Source organism: Impatiens glandulifera, chromosome 5, assembly GCF_907164915.1.
Source record: "Impatiens glandulifera chromosome 5, dImpGla2.1, whole genome shotgun sequence".
NCBI lineage: Eukaryota > Viridiplantae > Streptophyta > Magnoliopsida > Ericales > Balsaminaceae > Impatiens > Impatiens glandulifera.
Window position 1 is genome coordinate 21,055,629 of NC_061866.1, and position 15,456 is coordinate 21,071,084.

The 15,456-nt window shown below is 30.7% G+C and overlaps 1 protein-coding gene across 1 annotated transcript; it reads right to left on the reverse strand.

The window, feature by feature from the left end:
- Positions 1–8,118: 8,118 nt before the first annotated feature.
- Positions 8,119–8,765, reverse strand: LOC124939114 (probable plastid-lipid-associated protein 13, chloroplastic). Its single transcript, XM_047479625.1, has 3 exons — positions 8,502–8,765; positions 8,294–8,415; positions 8,119–8,206 (listed from the first exon to the last, which is right to left on the reverse strand). Exons 1-3 carry the CDS (start codon positions 8,763–8,765, stop codon positions 8,119–8,121), a joined length of 474 nt encoding a protein of 157 aa, XP_047335581.1.
- Positions 8,766–15,456: the final 6,691 nt, after the last annotated feature.

Genomic DNA, 15,456 nt, shown 5'->3' on the forward strand with positions numbered 1-15,456 from the left:
GCTCTAGGAGCTTGTTTGAGACCATATAAGGCTTTGTCAAGTTTAAACACATGGTTTGACAATGAATGATCTAAAAATCTAGGTGCCTGCTCAGCATATACATCCTCATTTAAAGTTCCATTTAAAAATGCACTTTTCACATCCATTTGAAACACTTTAAAATCCTTAAAGGATGCATAATTAGGAAGATTCTAATTGCCTCAAGTCTGGCCACATGTGCGAATGACGCCTCAAAGTCAATTTATCCTTCCTATATGTGTCATTGAGCAACCAATCGGGATTTGTTTCTCACAACCAAGCCATCTTCACTAAGCTTGTTTTAAAAAAAAACCCATCTTGTTCCAATGACCGATTGATTAGTCGGCCTTAGAGTTAGATGCCACACTTTATTTCTTTCAAATTGATTCAAATCCTCTTGCATTGCATTGATCCAATCTGGATCAAACAATGCTTCATTAATCTTCTTTGGCTCAATTTGAGAAATAAAGGTGGAGTTTGCCATTTCATCCAATAATTGGTGTCTGGTCCTAAGAGGAGCATTATGATTGCCAATTATCAATTTAGGTGGATGATTTCTGTTCCATCTGAAGCTTGATCCTAAAGGATTGGACATCTGATTAGATGACCCCGCGACGTCCGAACTATCAACAATCTGCTGACAAGAAGTCTGGATGTCTAGTTGACTCTCAACCAGATCATCCATCTGATCAAACGAATGAGTCCTATTGACCGGTGCTTCATCATCACTATCAGATTCAAGACTTGTCGCTTCTAATCTGTTAGAAATATCAATGAAATATTTGGAATTATTTTCAAAAAATTCATCACAAACAACATGATAGGATTCCTCAAAAGTTTGTGTTTGATTATTATACACTCTAAGAGCTTTACTAACTGAGGAGTATCCTAACATGATTCTAGTATCTTCTTTAGCATCAAAGGCGGTCAAATAATTTTTCCCATTGTTGTAAATGAAACACTTACACCCAAAAATTCGAAAGTATGAAACTGTAGAAATTCTTCAATAAAGGAGTTCATAGGGTGTTTTGTCAAAGCGTCTATTAATTATTGACCAGTTTGTGTATAGAATGTTGTGTTTATACCTTCTTCCCAAAACTTCCGAGGAACACCTGAGTCGGCAAGAATAGATCTCGCTGCTTCCTTTAGTGTTCTTACTCTTCTCTCAGCAATACAATTTGTTTGTGGAGTTCTGGAACTAGACAACTCGTGTCTAATACCAAACTCCTCCAACTACGAAATTAGATGACTATTGGTGAACTCGGTTCCCCAGTCACTTCTTATCTTGATAATGCTTAAAGATTTTTTGTTTTGAAGTCTCCTAAGGATCTTAATCAGATTCTTAGTCGTCTGATCCTTAGATTGTAAGAAGATAACCCATGTAAATCTTGAAAATTCATCAATAATGACTAAGGTGAATCTCATTCCTCCCAAAATCTTTACAGGAATTTGACCGAATAAATCCATATGTAAAAGTTTCAAGCATCGGTTGGACTGAGATTTCCCTTTGCTTTTGAACGATAATTTTCTCTGCTTGCCTAACTGGCAAGCAGAACAGACATTGTCCTTTGAAAACTTCAGATTAAGTAAACCGAAAACTAAATCATGTGAATAAATGTTGTTAATAGTTTTAATATTAAGATATTTAATCTCTTATTCCATAGAGAGTTTTGATCATTTTGGGCTATCATACATACGAGATTAAATATCTTATTTTTCCAGTTCATTTTGTAAGAATTTCCTACTTTGTTTCCGGTCAGTAGAGTGTTACCCTGTTGATCCTTAACTAGACATGCATGTGTTTGAAAATCAACAGTAAATCCATTATCACATAATTGGCTTATACTAATCAGGTTATAACACAAGTTTTTCAACCAGTAGCACGTTGTTGATGGTTAGATTACCATGAATAATCTTACCATTACCCATGGTCTTACCCTTGCTGTTGTCGCCAAACGTGATTTTAGGCCCTGAGAAATTCGTAACTTTGATTAGAAGTTGTCTATCTCCAGTCATGTGTCTGGAACATCCACTGTCCAGATACCATACAAATTACTCTAAGCATCTTATCTGTTGTACCTACACAAATAAATATTTACAACTTTTTGGTACCCACATTCACTTGGGTCCTTGGTTAATCAGTCCCTTAGGAATCCATATTTGATTTATTCTGATGGATATCTCTTTTTGTGCTGTGATTAGTGCGTATGATTTAGGGTTAACAGACGTCTTCCTGTTGGTAGCTGAGCTGTTAACTTTAGAGGATGATTTTTGTCTAAAACTTCTTGACTTCCTATCAAATTTTGGTTTGCCAAACTTACTGGCTGCTTCCTTCCTAGGTTTCAGCCAACTTACAATTGACTTAATATAAATAATCTCATCCTTTAAGGTTAAGTCCTTACAGCTTTGATCAGTTCCTTTATCAATTAGACTCCCTCTGACAAAGTTTATTGGCTTAAACTTGTCTATTAATGAGTTTAATTTCTTAGATGTCTGTTCTAGGATAGCATTGTCAAATCCTAAACCGGATTTGCATGCAGCAGGCCTCAACACACTTATTTGTTGTCTGACTGCATCTCTAAACCTTGTACAGGAACTGACCACATATGTTAACCGTCGATTTTCAGAAAATAGTGTTTTAACATTTTCTTTGAGCTTCTCATTCTCAGATAAGAGTTCAGACATTTTGTTTTCAAAAACTTTTGGTTCAGAGATTTGAGATAAAGGAGAGTTAATATTCTCATATTTTAGTTTCATTTCATTGTAAGATTTTGACAACTTCCTGTACTCAATCACCATGTCATTTAGTGGAACAGTTAATTCACCTCTTGTAAATTTTTCAGAGGAGAAGTCGAATACCTCAGATGTTTCTTCTTCTTTTTCATGAAGCAAGTGACCTCTTCATCATCACTATCGCTGGATGATGAATCATTTGAGTTGCTTTGGTCACTCTTTGCATTATTGTCATCCGACATTAGAGCCTTCGATTCTTTCTTTCTGACCTTCTTCTTCTTATCTTACTTTGGCTTTCTGCACTCCGATTTGAAGTGTCCTAATTTATCACAGTTAAAACACTTCAATTTAGCCTTATAGTTATTCTTATCATTATTGTTATTATTTGAAGAGCTTGATTTAGAGTTGCTCTTCTTCATGAATTTGTTGAATTTCTTCACGAAGAGAGTCATGGCGTCACTACTAATCTGCTCTACAACAATCTTCACATTAGTGACAGCAGGTGGCTCCTCAATAGTCACCAACGCCTTGGTTGCAATATCTGATGTGGAAAGCCCCTCTTCATTCCTATAGTTTATTTCAAACTCACAGGCCTTCAGATCGGCTAAAAAGTCAAAGAGCTCCATCTTGTTGAGATCTTTAGACTCCCTCATTGCCATCGTCTTGATGTCCCACTCCCTGGGAAGAGCACGCAAATTTTAATTGCAATCTCTCTATTGCCATAAGTCTTGCCCAAGGTGGAAAGAGTGGTAATAATCTTATTGAATCCCATCGAATTCAGACATCGTCTCTCCAAGATGCATCTTGATGTTATCAAACTGTTGTGTGGCAACCATGAGTTTGTTCTTTTTGGTTTGCTTATTGCCTTCACAGAGTTGAGTCAACCTCTCCCAGATTTTTTTGGCTGAGTTGCATGATATGGTGTAGTTGAACATGTTGTCATCTAGAGTTTTGTACAGAATATCCATGGCCAAGCTACCGAGGTTGTTCTACCTCTTGTCTTCATTTATCCACTCATAAATGTCTTTCTTAATCTTTATAGGACCTTCGGTGATGACAAGACCCATGTCATCATCTATGGCAGATAGATGAGCATTGACTCTCTTCTTCCACACGATATAGTTTTTCTTTCGAGAATATGAGAACCTTAGTTGAGGCGGTCATAAACATGATTCAAATTCTTTTTGTTACTTAAGAATAGAAAACCTTGTTCCGATACCACTTGATGAAGTCGGTGTTACTAATAGAGACTAGGATCTTGCAATTGTGAACAACTTACGATAAACTTTTCAATAATAATCCCGTGAGGGATTAGTATCTATTTCTATTCTTCGCAAATCCTTCAAACTCTTGAAACAGATTCAAGTGTGGAACTGTTCGTTGGATTTGAAGCTTTAGACAACTGAATGCAAATGGGAGAAAGTAAAGAACACGAGGAGTTTTATGGATGTTCGGAGTTTTATGTCCTCGTCTAAAGGAGTTAGACGTTCACATCTAACTACGTTTCCCTTTAGACAACGTCTAAAGGAGTTAGACGTCCTCGTCTAACTATGCTTCCCTTTAGACCGCATATAAAGGAGTTAAACGTCATCGTCTAATGATATTTCCCTTACATTGTCTAAAGGAATTAGACGTCCTCATATAACTACGTTTTCTTTTAGATCATGTCTAAAGGAGTTAGATGTCCTCGTGTAACTACGTTTCCTTTTAGACAGCGTCTAAAGGAGTTAGACGTCCTCGTCTAACTACGTTTCCCTTTAAACCGCGTTTACAGGAGTTAGATGTCCTCATCTAAGTATGTTTCCCTTCAGACCGCGTCAAAAGGAGTTAGACGTCCTCGTCTAACTACGTTTCTCTTTAGACAGCGTCTAAAGGAGTTAGATGTTCTCGTCTAACTACGTTTCCCTTTAGACAGCGTCTAAAAGAACTAGACATCCTCGTCTATCTACGTTTCCCTTTAGACAACATCTAAAGGAGTCAAAATACCTCGTCTAACTACGTATCCTTTTAGACAACGTCTAAAGGAGTTAGACGTTCACGTGTAACTACTTAAGACGTCTAAGACTACCTGCTTCAGATCGCGTCTGAAGTAGTAAAGTCTTTTAGATTTGCTACTGCACAAAACAAATAGACAACTTAGCTTGATCATAACTAAGTTTAACATAAATCATCAAAATAATGCCAACATTAAATAAACTTATTTCCTTAGTTTATTTTAATCAATTTGATTTGACCCAACAATTACCCTTTGCCTAAGGAGTATATATATGAGTTATCTCATTTAATTAAAAAAAGTGATTTCATTTGTTAAAAATACACACTTGAGAGGATATAGAGAGATTTGGAGAGAAAGCTACCAAACAAAGAACACCAAGAAGGCGATTCCAGCGAGTTCCTAAAGATTCTAGCGAATTTTAGTTAGGTCCAGGTCTTCTTTGTTTCCTTTGCTTCAGGCAGGTTTATCTGATCTTATGTCTTTGTAATTCTTGTAGGACGTCGATTCTGTACACCGACGTCGACAATCGTTATACAGTTGTTTGTTTAATTAATTCATGTTTGATTTTAATTGATTGAATGTTATAAGCATTGTTGTTTGGTTGTTGGTTAACACTAGCTACTAGAGTCCTCGGTAGTTGAGTCATAGTCCTAGGAAGAGGCTAGGTCGAGACAAGCCTCGTTTCTCCAATCTAGACGTCACCAAAAACATCAAGTATTGGTCTCTAGAGGAAGAACTGCCGACCAGATCTTCAATGATGTTCTAGAACGATTCATTGGCGCGTTGTAGGTGCAATCGAAGCACTTGAAGATGAGGAACATCATTTTACCCTCACAAAGCTATTGCACCAATGGAGAAGAAGTTATAGACGTTAACCACCGTCTGTTTTTCCAGATCTATAGAGGGAGCCTCCTTCGCTTCCTTTGTTCCTTATTTCCTCATTTTCTCATTTACCATGCAATCGTGTGTTGACTTTGAGCAAATTACTGTAAGATCAATTTTAGCTCTTGTATTCCTTTTACCCTTCTCGGGCTTTTTAATTAATGGCGTAAATCATTTCTAAAAAAAACCTTCTCTAGGGGACGCCAAGGCTTCGTCGAGCCTATGTCGCGTTGTGTACCAGTCTTCCAGAACGGCGCCAAAGCCGAAGCGAAGAACTATCAGAGATGACGATGTCCAACCGGGAAGAAAAAAGAACACCTCTGTTCTTCAGTAGTGAATTTCAGAAAGCTTTGGACAAACGACAAGGCGACAAGATTATGAGTGACTATGAGGTGACAATGACTTTCTTTGTCTATTGTCAGAGATTCTCTACGTAGTGTTGGGAAGGAGCGGCTATAGACGCATGAAGACGACGTCGAAGACCTGCAACCTTTAACTTATTCTTTTTGAATTTTTGAAGTTCCAGGGTGATTTCAAATCGGCCCCAAGACTTTTCTTTATTTTAATTTTTTTTTTAAATTTAAATTGAGAATTAATTCTTAATTTAAAATTAATTGGTCCTTTAGACTTTCAGTCTTGTGCAATTTTAATCTTAAACTTCCTGATTTGAATTAATTTTTGAGAATTTAAAATCATTTGTCTCCTGAACTTTTGCTAATGTTCAATTCGGTCCTCTAATTTTATATTTGTCTAATTTTGGATATAAAGTTTCAATTTCCAACTCTTGAGAAATTTCTCAAGACTTGTTTGGATTCTTTTATGTCAAACAAACCTTTTCTTTTCCAATTAGTGTACAATCAACCCTTTAAAATAAATAGTGTACAATCAACAATTTAAACAAAAATAAATATATTAGAAACAGTTTAAAAAAAAAATAGTGTACAATGAACAATTTAAAATAAAATTAGACATATATTTCTAACTTAGTTAGATATAATACAAGTAGTATTATATAGTATTAATCCAAAATTATTTAGAAATCTTTTGAAAATTTGTAAATTTCAATTTGCAACTTACAACTAATTTACCAATTTTAAACTGCCAACATTGTTTTAAAATATGTTACAAGTTATCATTTGATTTTAATATTTAAATGTTTCTTTTTGAATTTTACATTATTATATCTAAGTAAAAATTTGTCATAAAAATGCTATTCAAAGTAAAAGTCTTATAAAAGATGAAAATTCTAATATTTAATTTCTCATAAGAACGTTATATTAAAGTATGAGCATCATGAATAGTGTATATTCCTTAAAAAGTAAATAAATGAAAAATTTAAGTAAAAATTTAAAATTCCGAATAAATAGTCATATATATAATATAAACCAGAAAATTGCAACTAGAAGCTTTATTTTGTTTTTTTTTTCTTCAAACATATTTTGCCTAAAATTTCATTTTGACTGTTGTGTTGTGAAACCCATTTATTAAACTCGGCCAATTTATGTTTACAAAATTTTGTTTAAATCTGATTTTTCATGGATGTATTATTAAACTGCATGAATGAATTATATTTGTATTCATGAATTTAATAGAATTCAAATTCATCATTTAATTAATTGTAATAGAATGCTATCTGAAATAATTTAACCATAGTTCCCAACAATATCATTGTCAAAACACAGCCTAACTTTCATAGTCTGTAACAACAATCTCTGTTAGTGGAGGTGGTGATTCATCAAACCTTGTAAAAACTTCAGCTAGTCCAGCATTATCTCTTATTATCTGTACAACAAATGACCAAACAAAAAATGATCATTTTAACTTGATAAAATGAAGAAGCCAACCATTTTATCTAAGTGGTGAGTGGTCTAAACCACATAAGTTTCAAACTCACCAAAATCTCTTCATCAAGATAAGAAATCAGAAACAGCCTCTTGTAAGAACCACCTAAAAAACATGTAAGCATTTGACCATTTATTAAGAGGTTGTATTGGGCTTATGTTTAAAAAAATGAAGAAGATAAAAAAGAGATCATACTCAAGGGAAGTACAAGGCCATTGGCAATGGCATCTCTGAGAGAAAGAGGAAGTTGTTGCAATGAAATAGATGCATAATCAAATGCAGCTCGTAGATTTTGAGGTAAAACATCTTCATCAAACTTGGGCGTTTCAACACGACATTCATTATATTCTTCCTTCATTCTAGACTCGCCCTCCACTGATAACTTGCTCGAAATAAAAAACTTGCTTTTCATCTGTCAACTAATTTTCATGAGATTCAATAGAATATATTCTTCTTAATTAAGATCTTGATCAATTATTCTTACTGAATCAAACAATCTCAAGGATGCTGTGATTTCAGCATTTAAACCATCTTTTATCAACAAGTCCATTTTTGTCATATTAACTATTGAAAAGGGAAATTTCCTGCAAGATTATATGATAAGAAACATATTAAACAAATTAAACAAAAAAGGGTTACTACTATACTCACTCAAGGACAAGCCTAGCATGAAAGGATCCTGTACTACTTGATCCAAACCATTCGAAATTCCATCGTCCTTCCAATAGAGATGATCTGAATATCTTAAACGAATTAGTATTTATTTAAATTTAATATAATTAATGTAAGAAGATGGAAGACTGTAGGAAAAAAGAATTGTACGTGGTTGGACGTGAAGTTGGATTCAGCCTCTCAAGATCAATTATCCTTTCATTAACATCGATTCTCATCAAATCTGTTGTGTTTCCAGATACTAAAGAAGAGAATCCTCCAGCATCTTTGATCTGAAACAAATATGTGAAGCTAATATATGTATATATATAGCATGGTGAAAGGAAGAAGAAGAAGATTTGTAAAGAAAAGAAGTAACCGCAAGAAGAAGCGATTCTTTAGCAGAGACACGTTCCATTTCCCTAGCATAAGTTACTGAAGGGGCTTGAACTGGTGGCTGGTAGGTTGCTCTAAGACTGAATTGTCTTGTTCGATTGTTGATGATCAAGATTTTACCATTAAAATCCGGGAAGAAACTGGATGAAGAAGGCTGTGATGAAATGGGGAAATGAGACAACCTACAACCATTAGATACATGTCCTGGAAAAACGGTTGCAAGAGAACACATAAACAAGAAAGCCATTGATAGAAAATCAGAGAAGAAGCTCACACTAGTGGGGAGAGGTCCGAAATCCTTAAATAGTCCACTATTTTTGTTTATTTTAACATCAACTAAGGCCTTGTTTTAAACATGGTTATTTGGATAAAAAAAAATGTGTATTTGGAATTATGAAAAAGTGAGTTGTTTAGATTATTTGGATACAGAGATGTTAAAATTATAAATATAATAAAAAGTAGTTTATTTCTTAAAAAAATTAGAAAATTTAATTTATGTGATTAATAAAATGATATAAGATGAGATTTAAATTATTTGAGAATAAACCTAAGTTATGAATTGTGATATGGATTTGGCCTTTAATGAAGTGTTAAAGATAAGTAACTTCTTCATTTTGTTATTGGATTGATATAAGTTAGGTAAAGATAAGTTATTTGATTAAAAAACTTTAAAATGTATTAAAATTTAATTAAAAAATAAAATTTAAAAGTATACATAAATAAAATTTTAAAAGTATAAAATGAAATGTCTAAAGAAGTTATACTAAATCATATTAGACTTATATTTTTAGTTATATTTCATATTCAAGCATGTGGGATTTGTACCTTGTTAGTTGACAGTAACTTTCATGCTTTAATAAATCAGGTAAAAGAATTAAAATATCTCACATGTCTCAAAAAATAGCTAATTTAAAACAAGCATTCTACACTACTCATTTAAATCTAGATCTAACCTTTAATGGTCCAATTTTTTCACATTTAATATATTTAATTTGTTATTATTATTTTAAATGATTCTGGTGAACATTAGAACTAATCGCCATTTAATATTTTATGATTGGAAAAAAAATAAATATTTATAAAAAATCATAATAATTTATGAAAAATAAATAAATTTAAATGACAATCTAATAAACAATTTAAATAATGATAATTAGTTATACCTAAAAACTCATACAATAATAATAAATTAATAACTTCGATAAAATTAATAATTTGTCTAGTCCCAACTTGGGATCAGTACAAAATTAGACTTCAATCGATAAAATAATAGGATAATAACTTTTTTGAAATCTCAGTGTGTATATATTGGTCCCAACGAAATTATAAATTAATAATTAGTAAAAGATGTCAAATTTTAAAATTTTTGATAAAAAATGAATTTCTAGTCACTTGATTTGTTTTTTTGAAGTTCAAATCTATATTGAGTTCATTTTTAAAATTTTTCATTACACTTAAGAATTGATGCATTATCTTTTTATATTACAATAAAAAACTGTGAAGAGTTGTTGCCGCTTCCAATACTTCTTTCCGAGTACATTGGACTTAAAAATTTAAAGTTCATACGTAAAATATTTTTTAATTAATAAATGATCATTTATTGATATAATAATATTTTGTTAAATTAATAAAATATTTCAATCTAAAAATTATTAATTTATAGAGGTTTTATTATAAAAATGCTTCAATTTAAAGTACTCGGGGATTGTGGTTATATTTGGGTCAGAATTTTATCATAAACTAGATGATAAGTTAATAAGTATGAATAATGATGACAATTTGAAACCGCCCCACGAAAATCGAACCGAATTATCCCGTTTGTGACGGTTTTTCTCCGAAACCGAACGGGAATGGGGCAGGGATGGTATTTGTGTCCCCCGCCCCCATCCGCTCCGATTCTGCCTCTAATATCATAGATATAATTAAATATATTAAATCATTAATATATTTTATAAGAATATTAATGTTATTTTTTTTATAATAATATAAAATTTTAATATATTATAATATATATTATATTAAAAAATTCATTTATATAATTTATTTTTTTAAAGAAAATTATTAACTATGCACCGCGAGATTTCCCGAAACCGAAAAATAACCGAACGGGACAGGGATAATATTAAAAAATCCCCAAAATTAAAACGGGATGAGGATGGTAAATGCATTCCCCACCCCGAACTGCCCCATTGTCATCCTTAGATATTGATATAAATTATATGAGAGGTCTTTTCTATAATAATTATTTTTTATTTAATAAAAATATATATTAAAATTAATAAATATGTAATTAATTATTAAATTGAAACAATAACACAACCAAAATACAATTATTTTCTAGAAAAAGAAAAAAAAAGTTTATTATGCTATAAAAATAGTCATAAAAAATCATTTATCTTTTTACTATATTTTATATTATTTGTTAATAAATAATTATATATATAAAATTTTATCTGTATTAAATATTTTATAATTTATATAATTATATATTTAATAACTTATTTAAATATATATATTTTTTTATTTGTCATATTTTATAATAATATTTTTTTTAATTTATAGATACATTTTTATTTTAACTCTCTTTTATTTATTTATTTTTTTAACATTTATATATTTTTTAAATTAGATTTTTTAATAAATAGTTATATATATATATATATATATATATATATATATATATATATATATATATATATATATATATATATATATATATATAATTCTATTTTTATTAATTATTTTATAACATTATATATACAGACCATTTTTAAAATTTATAATGTATATAAAAATTTATTTAAAAGTTAATTTACTATATATTTAAATAAAGAAAAATTAATCTCTTTGATTATTTGTCTACATTTTATATTGAAAATATAGTTTTAACTTATTAATAAAAATAAAATATTTGTTTTTATCAAAAAAAATTCACAAATTAATATTTTATTAATTTATAAAATAGGTATACATAAATTTATAAATAAAATTCATCATTTATAAATTGTCGAATGGTTAAACTGATCATCTTTCACACTTAAGACTAGAGTTCGAATCCTTGCATATTCAAATTTAAGTGAATTATATGTGTGGATAAGAGGCAGCTGTGATTGGTTTGCCGAATGATAATAGAGATGCGTGAAAGTGTGATTGAGGTGTGATTTGTCGAAGAATAAGAGATCAGTTGTAAAAGATCACAAGATGGATAAGAGTTTGATACCAAAGGGTCGTAAGCTCCCGAGTTTAGATTTCTCGGTTGGGATTAATGGTTAAAAATATATGTGAATGACATAATAAAAAGACTATCTCATGATATATGTTTTTGAACACGATTAAGAGTATGTGTTATTTTTCTTGTCAATTTTGAACTCATATTAATGTAATAATGAGCTTCAATGACAATACATTTAGATTAACTTACTTGATTGTGCGAATGTTGCTCTCAATACTATAAATATATATGTATTGTATTAGATTTGTTCATCTCTTTCATGTATTAGATTTGTTATTCACAATTCAATATTTTAGATCTAGTTCTTTCTTGAATGTTAGTTTTATAGTCTTTTTCAACAAATACAAATTTGTAATATCTTTCTAATTTGTTTATAAAAATGCACGGTTAAAAGAATATAAACTCACTCACTTAAGATTGTAATTTCGATGATAATCCAAGAACTTGTGTACCATTGTAGATGCTTTTAGAACAGACATATCAAGTTAGAGTTATATGTCCGAAACCAAGTAATATGAAAAATATTTTCATAAATGTTGTGTACTGTGTTTTGGTTATAGATTTTCCATTCTAGTTTCATTTAACTTACTTGATTGTTGCATTTAATACTATAAAGGTATATAATATTGAGTATTTTCTGAAAAAAATTATTAATCTTTTTCATGTATTAAATTTGTTATTCACATTCCAAGATTTCAAAATTGGTTATTTTTTGGAAGTTAGTTTCTTTGTCTTTCCTAACAAATTTGTAATATCTTTATAATTTGTTTATAAAAAAGTAAGGCTAAAAGAATATGAACTCTATCATTTAAGATTGTGACTTCGATGACAAATTAACTTAAGAACTAGCATACCAAAACTACCGTACCATTGTCGAGTCTTCTAAAACAGACACATCAAGTTATACTTTTTGGTTTTCCGAAATCTAGTAATATGAAAAATATCCTCATAAATGTTGTGTATTGTATTTTGGTTGGAGATTTTTTTATTCCGACTTCATTTTATACCAAACTCAAGTTTCAACCAGACAATGCGCTATTTATAGTACTTTCATCTGACATTCAAATTAATGTTACAAAATATCTTTATTATGAACAATATAAAATTCTTTTATAGTTTGACTTAAGATACCAAAAGGTCACAAGTTCGATTTCATCTGAAAACACTTTGAGTTTAAGCGGGGAGTCATGACTGTGGGGTGTAATACTAGTTCTTTTTTAATTTTAAAAAATAAATAAATTATTTTCTACTTTTTTTATGGTTGTGCATTATTATTTTAGGTTGGAGTTCTTATATATTATTATTTTAGGTTGAAATGAAGTGATTCACTAAAAATATTATGTATATCATGAAGCAAGAAAATTTACTGTAATTATTTTTTTCGATTACAAAATTAGATAAGATATAATTTTATTTTTTAGTTAATCAATTTTATAACAGATATATAATAAAATAAAATTGATTGCAACATAAATCAAATAAGTATAATTCATCTCATTGATATTAAAATGTTAATTTGATTGATGAGTGGAGTTATTATTGAACCAAAACATCTCTTTATTTAGACTTCCATCTTTTGTCATGTCAACTTTTTTTAATAAATTTAAAATATGAACATCTAATTAAAATATCTTATAATTAAAATAATAAAAATATTATTTGAGTTTTAATATTTAACTATTATGATGTATATTAATTTGAATCTAATAATTCATATAAAATTTTCTAATAGTATCAACATAGTGGAGGTTAAATCACATTAATTTTATCACGTAACTATATGTGAAAATGATTCATGAAGATAATAGAGATCTCCTTATTAACAATTTTTATATCAGGAATATCGTCCAGATTTTTACCACGACTTTGACAAAGCTTGATTTAAAAGGTAAAACAAACTGTATAGGCAAATTAATTTAAGAGAAATAACTGTTGTAGTACTTATGATATGTTATTCAATATGCTCTTAGCATCAGTTCACAATTTTGCTTACAAGTGCGGGTACATGGAATATACAGTAGGACTCTGGGTAAGTTCGACAAGTCCTCGGGTTAGGGAAGCCTAGTCCCAGTGCCGTCCATTTGTTAAATATATTATGCTATTTAGTTAAATGTTTGTAATTTTAAATATAAAATGTGTTTAGTTTAATGGTTTAAGATAAAAAATTAGTGCATATATACATTTATGCGTTAAAATTTCAACAAAAACAATTTTTTTAATCAATTTTTAAAGTAAGAAAGATATATCTTTTTTTATTAGGGCTGGGGCAGCCCGAACAGGCTCTGCATACGGGAAATTTGATTAAATAACCTCAAAGATGAGGTTATTTGATCTGGTGGTGAGTTGATAATTTTTTTGCGCTCGTGGTTTTATATTATTTTTTAGACGATATTGCCCTTGTAGCGAAACGCTAAGTCCCTTAGCGTTTCGCTAAGTGGATTAGGGTTAGTATAAATACTCTAATATTTTCATTTCCTTAGTTTACTTTCTCTCTCTTCTCATGTTCTCTCTTTCACGGCGGCCGACAACGGCGACGGAGGTTGCAGGCGGCGGTTCAATTCATACAGATCTATACAGATTTACAAGATCTTCTAACCTAATCCATTTATGTTTTTATCTATACAGATTTACAAGATCTATATAGAACTAACCCTAAATCTATTTTGCATGCAGGTCTCCGATGCTAGGGTTTAGGGTATGCAGGTCTTCGATTCTAAGGATTTGAAGGTCGAGGAAGATGTTCATTTCAAAATCTAATTCGAGTTATGTTCATGTTTACATTTTTTTCATTTCAAAAACCTTTTCGTATTTCGTTCATATTTGGTTCATATGGTCTTCTTATTTGTTATTTGGTTCATATTGGTTCATGTTTGAGCATTTCGTTAGGTTCTTATTTGTTATTGGTTCATATTTGCAGAAAATCTCTGATTAGATCGTATGTGTTTCCGTTTCAGGGAAGATTTGCTAAACGTTTCGCTCGGGACTTACCGTTTCGCTACGGACTTACTGTTTCGCTAAGTAGTACCTCGCGATTCGCTAAGTGTCAAGATTTTTTGTTATTTATAGTTAATCATGAACTTCATTTGACAATGTATCTACATCACTTCATGGTTATGAAGAGAAGTTTTGTTAGCAAAATAAACCTTATCTTTTTACATTAATGGAAACATTTAGATTCTTCAGAAAAGGCCTTTGAAAATCTATCATTGAGCTCAAGATAAGCAAAGATTGGCTGACTTTGATTTCGTTAGTCATTAAGCTAAAGAAATAAATTTCAAACAATTTTCTCTTAGCTGGAGCTAAATGATAGTTTCTTCAAAGGCCTTTTCTGAAGAATCTAAATGTTTCCATGTAAAATTATAAGGTTTATTTTGCTAACACAGCTTCTCTTCAAAACCATGACTTTGTTGTTGATACCTTGTCAAACGAGATAGATTACCTATGTAACCAATAAAAAAATTTGTACTTCACGATTCTATAAGCACTACGAGCTCCAGCTAGGAGAATGGTTTGAATTCGATTTCGTTATTAAACAAATAAACTAGCGAAAACGTATTCAAATCATCCTCTCTTAGTTGGAGCTCGTTGACCTCGCGATTCGCTAACTACCTCGCGATTCTCTAAGTACCTCGCGATTCGCTAAGTACCTCCCGACTCGCTACGGAAGTTGAAGAGACGCGCGTACGCACACGCTCTATACCTTATA

Bases quoted from the DNA above. Each gene is read 5' to 3' on its own strand.
- LOC124939114 (XM_047479625.1), bottom strand. From the start codon at position 8,765: ATGGCTTTCTTGTTTATGTGTTCTCTTGCAACCGTTTTTCCAGGACAT. The intron at 8,416-8,501 runs GTTACTTCTTTT...TATTTGTTTCAG, and splicing joins AAGAATCGCTTCTTCTTGCG to ATCAAAGATGCTGGAGGATT. The intron at 8,207-8,293 runs GTACAATTCTTT...TAAGATATTCAG, and splicing joins CCAACTTCACGTCCAACCAC to ATCATCTCTATTGGAAGGAC.